This window comes from Symphalangus syndactylus, chromosome 8 (genome assembly GCF_028878055.3).
Source record: "Symphalangus syndactylus isolate Jambi chromosome 8, NHGRI_mSymSyn1-v2.1_pri, whole genome shotgun sequence".
In the NCBI taxonomy this organism is placed as follows: domain Eukaryota; kingdom Metazoa; phylum Chordata; class Mammalia; order Primates; family Hylobatidae; genus Symphalangus; species Symphalangus syndactylus.
The window spans coordinates 22,453,105-22,463,259 of record NC_072430.2 but is presented as its reverse complement, the minus strand read 5'-3'; the positions used below and the strand labels follow the sequence as shown (position 1 = coordinate 22,463,259).

Here is a 10,155-nt window from a genome sequence, read left to right as displayed (position 1 = left end):
AAGTGGTTCCCCAGGCCCTCAGGGAGCAGCAAGGGCCAGGCGAACCTCCATGCACTGCACAAACATGAAGGAGTGAACCCTCTTGGGGTTCCCCAGGTGGGAATTGGGGGGGTCTTCTTGGGAGGGGGTGAACCAACTTCTGGTGAATTTTCCTTGTCGAGGCAATGCTGCGCCCGTGGCCTGTTTGTTAATAATTACCTGGTCGGGAGAGAGTGGGTGGTACTGAGAAGGCCTGGTTTGCCAGTCCTCCTGGGCTTGATAAGACAGAGCTGAGACAGCCACCCAGGGGGTCCACTCCAGGACAGACTGTGCCGTGAGTAACCCCCTGAGACAATGGAGACGAGAGACTCTAGAGGGACGGTGACCAACTGTTCCACTTTGCCCAAGACTGAGAATTCTTCTGGGATATATTTTCAGTGCTAAAACCAGGAAAGTCCCAGGCAAGCTGGGACAGTTGGTCACTCTTGCTAGAGGTGAGAAATACTCAGGTTAGAAAGCCCCCAACCTAGGGTCCACGGGCACTGGTGGGTGACTGTGCCCGGAAACCCAGAAAATCCTCCCCAAGGGACACACAGCTGGTACATGGCGGCACTGACTGGGGGCCAAGGTCTTCTGGCTCCCAATCCAGGTGATCTTGGGGAGCTCATGCCGGAGGGGAGGTGTGTCTGTGAGTGATGCGGTCCTATGTATGTTTCTAAATGATCCCTCCAACTGCTGAGTGGAGAACAGAGAGCAGAAAGACTAGGAAGCTTTCTGCAAGGGTCTAGGTCAGGGGTCAACAAACCACAGCTTGTAGATCAAATCTGGCCCACGGCCCATGAGCTAAGAATGCAAGATGTAAAATATAAATATAAAATATAAGTGATAAGTATAAAAGATAAATATATAAAGGGTTGAAAAATCAATAGAAGAACAACATTTTGTGACACAGGAAAATAAAATGAAATTCACATTTCAGTGTCCGTAAGTGAAGTTTCAGTGAAACACAGCCACGCCTGTTCATGCATGTCCGGTCTGTGGCTGGTTCCAGCTGCCACAGCAGAGTTGGGTAGTGGCAGCAAAGACTGTGTGGTCTGCAAAACCACAGATATTACTATCTGGCGCTTTGCAGAAAGAGTTTTCTGAGCCCTGGTTGAGGATCACAGCAGTAGAGGGGGTGAGAGGCTGAAGAACCTACAGGAGAGTCTAGGAGTTGGAGACCAGCTTGGGCAGCATGGTGAGACCCCGACTCTACAAAACATTAGCTGGGTGTGGCTGTGCACGCCTGTAGTTCCAGCTACTTGGAAGGGTGAAGTGGGAGGATCACCTGAGCCCAGGAAGTCAAGGCTGCAGTGAGCCATGATTACACCATTGCACTCCAGCTTGGGTGACAGAATGAGACCCTGTCTCAAAAACCAACCAACGAACCAACCAAACAAACAAACAAACAAAAAACAACCCTGCAGGTCATGGAAGTGGATTAAATGGATTGTGGGTGGATAGAAGCCTAGAAGCTTTTTGGTCTGACAACCAGATACTGGTGGGACCATTTGATGGGGCAGGAGCAGATTTTGGGGAGAAACTGGAGCATCCTGTCTTGGACAGATGTTCATTATGAAAAGGGTACCAATTCTATCCCCGCAACTTTGGGCAGGTCACTTGTTAAACATCCATGTCCTCATCTGTAAGGGGTAACAACATGAAGACCAGTTCTACCGACCTCTACAAGGGTGGGAGGGTCAAACTAAATGGCATGAAAGTAGTTTGTAAACCATATAAAGCACTCCACAGATGTTTGTGGAGCAGACACTAAAATAAACTCCGATGATTGCCATCCTCCATGCAAAATCACTGCGCTAATGAAATCAACTCATCTGAAAGACAAGTGTGGGAGAAGCAGCACCTGAGTCTGGGGATGTGGGTTCTGGCTGGGATATGTGTTAGGTAGGTGACTTGGGTGAGTCACTTTGGGAGTCTTCATTTCCTGCTCTGTTGGGTGAGAATGGAGTCTAGTGCTGTGCAGAGCTCACACAGGTGGGAAACACAGTGACATGATGGACACAAGGAGTGTGCCTTGTAAGTCTAAAACATTGCCATCCAATAGTGTTGCCGTCACCATACATGTGGAAGGTGGTGGGCGTTACATTGCCTTTCACAAGCCCATCTGCAGGAGTTGAGGGTGCCACTCACGATCTCCGGGTGCTGGCCCACTGCCTGCCTTCTCAGTAGGACCAGGTGTTCTGCTGGGGGCATTTCCTGGGCATTTTCTTCCCTCCCATAGGCCTGAGAGTGCAGAAGATGTATCTTATCGACTACCTGCTCCTCCTGCTGGTTGGACTACTGACCCTTCCTCATGGCCAGCTGCACGTTGAGCCTGATGGTGAGAGTTGCAGTAACAGCTCCCACCAGCAGATTCTGGAGACAGGTGAGGACTCCCCCAGCCTCAAGATAGCCCCTGTCAATGCTGACTTTGCCTTCCGCTTCTACTACCTGATCGCTTCGGAGACCCCGGGGAAGAACATCTTTTTCTCCCCGCTGAGCATCTCGGCTGCCTATGCCATGCTTTCCCTGGGGGCCTGCTCACATAGCCGCAGCCAGATCCTCGAGGGCCTAGGCTTCAACCTCACCGAGCTGTCTGAGTCCGATGTCCATAGGGGCTTCCAGCACCTCCTGTACACTCTCAACCTCCTCGGCCATGGGCTGGAAACACGCGTGGGCAGTGCTCTGTTCCTGAGCCACAACCTGAAGTTCCTTGCAAAATTCCTGAATGACACCACGGCCTTCTATGAGGCCAAACTCTTCCACACCAACTTCTATGACACTGTGGGCACAATCCAGCTTATCAACGACCACGTCAAGAAGGAAACTCGAGGGAAGATTGTGGATTTGGTCAGCGAGCTCAAGAAGGATGTCTTGATGGTGCTGGTGAATTACATTTACTTCAAAGGTGAGAGTCAGATCATTGGTATATGCTAAATCCACACCACCACCTCCCACCCCCTAATTTGTTGACTGGTTAAATATGTTTTTACAAAAAGGTAAGTAAAAACATTGTGTCTGATAGGGTTGAGCAACCCTCAGGGAATGCAATGTGAGAATGTTGTATGTTGAAGACTCTGTAGTATTGAGGTTTCCATTCCTTCCTATCTTTAGACATATTTTCTTCATAAAAATAATGTATAAAATGCATCATAGCCAGTGATCATTAGTTGAATTGCTGGATTCATATCTGAGCTCAGCCTCTACCAACAGTGCAAACAGGTCAGCTTATTTGCTCAAAGCTGGGATAAGACAAGTCTCTAATTCAAAGGTTGGCTTTCAGGATCAAATGATTAACCTATGTATATACTCCTTAGAAAAGGGTCTAAAGAGATGAGCAAACTATAGCCCACGGGCCAAATGTGTTCAGCCACTGGTTTTGTAAATAAAGTTTTATTGGCACACAGCCAGGCCCATTCATTTATGTATTGTCTGTGGCTGACTTCATGCTACAATGGCAGATTGATTCATTACTGCAGAGATCGAATGATCTGCAATGCCTAAAATAGTTAATATCTCTATAAACTTTTTTGTTTGTTGACCCCTGACCATTTTATGTACTCAGTAAATAGCAACTATAATTCATCTAATGATAACAATGCTCATTTTGAAGTTTTAAAAATATGTAAAAGCATAAAGGAGAAAGTAGACAATCTCTAGTCCTACCACTCAGAGGCAACAAACGTTAATGTTTTAGCATCTTTTCTTCGCCTTCCATTCACATACATATATGTCCACACAGTTGATATCGCAGTGTGCGAACAACTTCGTACGGTGTGTATTAGTCAGGATTTCATCAGAGAAGGAGAACCACCTCAAGTCAATGGTAAGGAGATCATTATAGGAATTAGGCCCCACACAATTGCGGCTGGGAAAGTGAAGGTCTAGAGGAAAGAAGAGTTGGAAGTACAGAGAGAAAGTTGCTGATGTAAGCGGACAAGTCAGAGGGGAATCTATATGCCAGGCTCGACCAGCCATCAGAGTGCTGCCATGGAGGGGAGCATCACTGCGCAGTTTCTGGTGGTAGCCTGGGGCTACTGTTGTTTAGTGGGGTTAGACTTGGGAAAGGAGCTTGGAGACAAGCAGGGGCAAACTGGAGCACACAGAGCACTGCTGAGTCTGACCATCATCATATCTGACTACCAGGGCCTTCAGAGAGCAATGTCACAGTTCTAACCAGCTTGAACCCAGAATCTACGGGGAACAAAATTCTAGGGAGCAACTCCCAGCCTAATGATTCAGCCAAATTAGTCATCCCACGTAATTTGCATATGGAATTTTCATGCACTATTGAAAACTTTTTTAAAAAAGCTTTGTTTTGAGGCTGGGCGTAGTGGCTCACACCTGTAATTCCAGCACTTTGGGAGGCCAAAGCAGGTGGATATTGAAATCAGGAGTTCAAGACCAGCCTGGCCAGCATAGCAAAACCCTGTCTCTACTAAAAATACAAAACAAAAAAAAAATTAGCCAGGCTTCATAGCACATGCCTGTAATCCCAGCCACTTGGGAGGCTGAGGCAGGAGAATCACTTGAACCCAGGAAGTGGAGGTTGCTGAGATTTTGCCACCACACTCCAGTCTGGGTGACAGAATGAGACTCTATCTCCAAAAAAAAAGCTTTGCTTTGAAATAACAAAACTTTCAAACTTAAAAAAATTAACTAAGGAAGAGAAACAGTAGTATGGGTTTCACTGTCAGGAAGACATTGGTTAGAATCCCAGATCCCTTGCTTTTCCCTGGACTAAAATTCCTGGCATGGACACCTTAGTCCATTCACCCTACCTGCCACCACCTCGCTGCACATCGCCTCCTGTCCTTGCTTCCCTCCTCACACTGCAGCGATTCCATGGCCATCACTGTGGTCACTTCCTTGCAAACACTCTGAACTCTTAACTTTCTTGGTTTTCCCTCCCTCTATCATACTTACCCTCCAAAGCTGCAAACCTGCTTAAACCTAAAGGTCTAACTAGTCTACATCTGCACCCAGCAGCTGAATGTGGTTGAAGAAAAACATCCAACAGGGCTGATGGTCTCACTTGATATTTGTTAATGCAAATTTTCATTGATCTCTCTACACTGTCCAGCAATTCTACTTACATATCTCCGCTCTCCAAAACAACTATAATAACAGATTTGTCCTTCTCAAATGTCCTCCCCACTCATGACTTTCACTTAACAATCTTGTCTCACTCTTCACTGAGAAAACAGAATCAGTTAAACAGGAAATCTCTCATCTTCTCACCTCCAAATCTACTCACCTCCAAATTTTCTCACCTCCAAATCTACTCACCTCCAAATCTACTCACCTCCCTGCATTTGAACCCACAAGCTCAGATGCCCTCCTCTCATCATGGCAGTTGTGACCCACCTGTTATGGAAGGCTGACCCCTCTGCTCACACTCTGCCATCTCCTCTCTCCTTCTCAAGGATGCTCACCTAACAATGAACCCCTCTTTCCAGCATCCCTTGTTTCTTCTCTATCAATCGTACTCACATATTAGAAAATGAACATCCTCTGCTATCTCTCATTTTAAAATTTAAATGAGGCCTAAGGGATCCACTCCCCAGGCATGTCAGGTTTTGAATGATCAAAATGGGACACCTTGATGGGCTTATAGGGCAGGATCTGGAGTGACTGTTTCTGTAGCTCAGAACACCAGATGGCATTCCCTGGCTGGAGGACTGGCTCTGTGGCTTGCAGATGTCCTGTACCTTCTTTTCATCTTCCCTTCAGCCCTGTGGGAGAAACCATTCATTTCCTCGAGGACCACTCCCGAAGACTTCTATGTTGATGAGAACACAACAGTCCACGTGCCCATGATGCTGCAGGACCAACAGCATCACTGGTATCTTCATGACAGATACTTGCCCTGCTCGGTGCTACGGATGGATTACAAAGGAGACGCAACCGTGTTTTTCATTCTCCCTAACCAAGGCAAAATGAGAGAGATTGAAGAGGTTTTGACTCCAGAGATGCTAATGAGGTGGAACAACTTGTTGCAGAAGAGGTAATCAGTGTGCTATGGGGGCTGAATCTACAGTACTATCCATGAAATGTACCTTTCTAATGAAAGACAGTGCCCCAAAATAGAGAGTGATCACCAAATTATGAGAGAATTCTCACTTGCTCTGAGACCTTCCATGGGCTTCCTTTAAATGATGAACTCTCCTGTTATATTTAAAATATGACTTCCCCCTCATTAGGGAAAAAAGAACCACAGTAGGAGTTCAGAGTCCTGGGTTCTAGACATAACTCTTCCACTGCACAAGACTTGGGTCAAGTGACCCTACCTCTCTTGGGGGTTACCTCTGTGCAATGAAGAGGTAGCCCTTCTGGCCCAGAAGGTTGACTAAGCTGCCATAGTGGGATTCAAAAAAACTCCATCCACCTACCCAAGGAATTAACAGGAAGGCTTCCCATCACTCTGGTTATGATTGGAAAAAGTCTTCAACCATATATAAGAAAAGGATCCTAGCCCAAGGGCACATGTGGATAGAAAATTCACACAACTTTCTTGATGGAGAGAATCCAATCCAAAGAAATTAGCTGGTTCAAAAAGAATAAAACCCACAGGGCTATAACAGAGCCATAGGCAAAACTCCCACCTGGCGAGACTTACATCTGTCTCCCTGGGCACCTGAACACCCACAGGAAGCAACCTCTGAAGAGGAGTTCCCAAGGGCAGGAGATCCCACAGACAGCAGGCCCTGGGTACAAAGGAACCTGGCCTTTCAACACCCATTTGTGGGAGGTGGTCTGAGCCGAAGCTGTTTGTGGGGACAGAACTCAGATGAAATAGAGCCAGCTAGAGAGGGTCACCAAGGAGGGCTCTGCCCAGCAGGGATCCTGGCTTGTTCATTAATCTAATGTTTTAACTCAATGCCCCTTTCAGGAATTTTTACAAGAAGCTAGAGTTGCATTTTCCCAAGTTCTCCATTTCTGGCTCCTATGTATTAGATCAGATTTTGCCCAGGCTGGGCTTCACGGATCTGTTCTCCAAGTGGGCTGACTTATCCGGCATCACCAAACAGCAAAAGCTGGAGGCATCCAAAGTAAGTCGTCAACAGTCAGCAATCCCTAGAGAACTCAGTAGGGCGCTTGTGCCCATGGGAGCTGCCAGGTGATGGGGCTCCCAAGCTGCCACATGGTGTTTCAGAGTCTGAGTGTGTTCAGTCATCTACAGGCATCAGCATCCACCAATTAACCAGCCCTGGACGTGGTGCTCGGTGCTGGAGATACAGTGTTGAACCAGCCCCTGCCCTCAGAGAGCTCTCCCGGTCTAGTCGGGGACACAACGTCTTCATAGAGAGATAAATGAAGTGATAGAAAATGGAGGAGGGGCCGAGCGTGGTAACTCACGCCTGCAATCCCAGCACTTTGAGAGGCCGAGGCAGGCAGATCACTTGAGGTCAGGAGTTTGAGATCAGCCTGGCCAAAATGGTGAAACTCCAACTCTACTAAAAATACAAAAATTAGCATGGTGTGGTGGCGGGTGGTGGGCACTTGTAATCCCAGCTACTCAGGAGTCTGAGGTAGGAGAATCACTTGAGCCTAGGAGGCAGAGGTTGCAATGTGTCCAGAGATCAGGCCACTGCACTCCAGCCTGGGTGACAGAGTGAGTGAGACTCCGTCTCAAAAAAAAAAGAAAGAAAGAAAGAAAGAAAGAAAGAAAGAAAGAAAGAAAGAAAGAAAGAAAGAAAGAAAGAAAGAAAGAAGGAAAGAAAGAAAGAAGAAAGAGGAAACAGAGAGGAGAGACACGGGTGAGGCTGCATTGAGTGCATCTGTATTAGGGAGACTTTGTAGATAAGAGAAAGAGACTCAAGACTTCTGCTAAGAAAAGTGCACGAGGGGGTAGAGCCTTGGGTTCGAGCCTGAATTCTGGTTTTTCCTCTTATGGTTATTGAAGGGGTGCTAGTTTCTGAATTTATTTTCCTCACTTTTAAAATGTACATCATACTGCTGACCTCATAGGACGGCTATGAAGATCGAATACAATGCATGCAAAGCCCCGCGCACAGAGCAAGTGCTCATTTAATGAGAGCTACCATGATTGTGTGTGGCAGGAGGTCTCCAGCTCAAAAATCCGCCCAGATGAAATTCTTGCTGTGTTATCCCCAAGAAATGGCCTTGCAGGCTGTTACGTGCAATACTATTCCCTAGCAGTTTCTGGCTCTTGCAGTCTTGTCCAGGCCCCCTCTCTTGCTGGCTTGGAGATAACGCTTGTGATTTTCCTCCCAGAGTTTCCACAAGGCCACCTTGGACGTGAATGAGGCTGGCACCGAGGCTGCAGCAGCCACCAGCTTTGTGATCAAATTCTTCTCTGCCCAGACCAATCACCACATCCTGCGATTCAACCGGCCCTTCCTTGTGGTGATCTTTTCCACCAGCACCCAGAGTGTCCTCTTTCTGGGCAAGGTCGTCGACCCCACGAAACCATAGCCCTCCCAGCGCTGCTCATCTGTTCCAAGCAGGAGGATGCAGCAGTGGAGGGGTGGGAGTGAGTAGCTCTGTGTTTAGAGTGGGGGACAAGGACGACGCCGAAGGTCCAAGAGTCCAGGACAGCAGGTGCTGGCTGGTGGGGAGTGGAGAGCGGCACTGAGATGGGCAGGGCCTGGACATTCCACACCCTGGAGCTGTGCAGCCTCTGGCAGAGGATCCAACCTCCTGGAGCGAGTTTCTTCCTCTGGAAAGGGGGCGGGTCCTTTTCATAACAGGGTGGTTGTGCCGAGTAAACAACACGATGCCATGAAGACCCTGGTTCAGTGTCTCGCACGTGGTAGACACTCAGTAAATGCGCCCTCTGCCTGTCCCTCCGGGGTTTGCCCCAGACTTCCCTGGCAGAGCTGGTCCCAGACACAAGGTATGAGAGCTCCAAATCCCGTTCCAGTAGGTTATCCAGGTCCATGGAAAGGGGACAGGGTGTGGGCAGTCAGCTGCCTCAGGCAGGGCTGGTACCTTGCTCCAGAGCAGGGGCTGAGAAAGCCACGGAAGGGCAGACACCACCAGGGCTGCTTCCACAGGGACCTGGTCAGAAGAGCCCAGTGAGGCACTGCCCCCTCCTGTGGCTACAGAGATGTGACCCGTGTCTCTCCCAGGACAATGGCTGTGGCCAAAGTGCACATTGCAGACCCAGAGACTCTTGCTTTTACATCCAGGCTCTGTGCTCTGGATCTTCGGGCAAATCCTCGCCCTGTTGGGCCTCAGTTTCCCCACCTTTCTGGCTCAGGGGGTCCAGCTCAGACTGGTTGAGTATGTGGGGTGGATCCACCCAGAGTCTGTGAGAATAAACCACCCCCTCCACAGGGCAAGGCAGGTGGATGGGATGTGGTTCTGTTTGCCCTGAGCCTCGGTGAATTCTGGCAAATGCACTTCTCTGGGCAGGACCCTGTGGTTTTCTTGGTGGCCAGGGCATCAGTGGCAGCTGGGCTCTAGCACCGTCTCCAGCCCTTGACCATGGACACGGAGTTCCCGGGAAAGTTAGAGCTGGGAACGGTCCAGCCAGGAAGGACATCTCTTTTCCTTTTCCTCGGCCCAGCTCACCCTGTGCTTTCACGGCTAGGGCAACAGTTCCCACACGCTTTCGTATCAGCTGCTCATCCTCCTGCCAGGCAGGCCATTTCACTCCCACTCGGTGGCATCCTGGTTGCCAGCATGTTCAAAACCAGAATTCCTGGGTTCAAGTCCCAGCTGTGCTCCTTAGAAGTAGTGTGATCCTGGGGAAGTCATTTCATGTCTCTGGGCCTCAGTATATTCATCTATAAAGCGGGATGATGATAACGCTACTGACCTCATAGGGCTGTTGGGAGGATTAAACAGTGACCGTATATGTCAAGTCTCACAACGGTGCTATGCAAACATTAGCGATATTATTATTATCCTCATTCCTGCAGCCCTGACAGTCAGTGCTGCCACCACAGGCTCTGAGCTGGGGGTCTCTCTCCACCAAATCCCACTGCCATCTGGGGACCCCAAACTTTTTCATGTTGCCACTTTCGGTACTCAGGAAAATTGACACTGAGTGCCCGCAAGGGGAAGTTCCAAAAAGGCAGAAGATTTATAGGCCCTTCTCACCACACTGGTGCCTGAAGTTCCTAACTGAGCTTCCAGAAGTTTCTAAATAAGACTTCAGCTCTCAGC

The 10,155-nt window shown here is 48.6% G+C and overlaps 1 protein-coding gene across 1 annotated transcript; it reads left to right on the top strand.

Moving 5' to 3' along the window:
- The first annotated feature begins 260 nt into the window (after positions 1–260).
- Positions 261–8,768, top strand: SERPINA4 (serpin family A member 4). The gene is made up of 5 exons (XM_055291402.1): positions 261–628; positions 2,261–2,926; positions 5,752–6,025; positions 6,911–7,070; positions 8,257–8,768. Exons 1-5 carry the CDS (start codon positions 583–585, stop codon positions 8,455–8,457), a joined length of 1,347 nt encoding a protein of 448 aa, XP_055147377.1. The 5' UTR covers positions 261–582; the 3' UTR covers positions 8,458–8,768.
- Positions 8,769–10,155: the final 1,387 nt, after the last annotated feature.

Coding starts and splice junctions, on each gene's coding strand:
- SERPINA4 (XM_055291402.1), top strand. CDS start 583: ATGGCGGCACTGACTGGGGGCCAAGGTCTTCTGGCTCCCAATCCAG. Junction 629..2,260: donor TCTTCTGGCTCCCAATCCAG/GTGATCTTGGGG, acceptor TCCCTCCCATAG/GCCTGAGAGTGCAGAAGATG. Junction 2,927..5,751: donor GAATTACATTTACTTCAAAG/GTGAGAGTCAGA, acceptor TCTTCCCTTCAG/CCCTGTGGGAGAAACCATTC.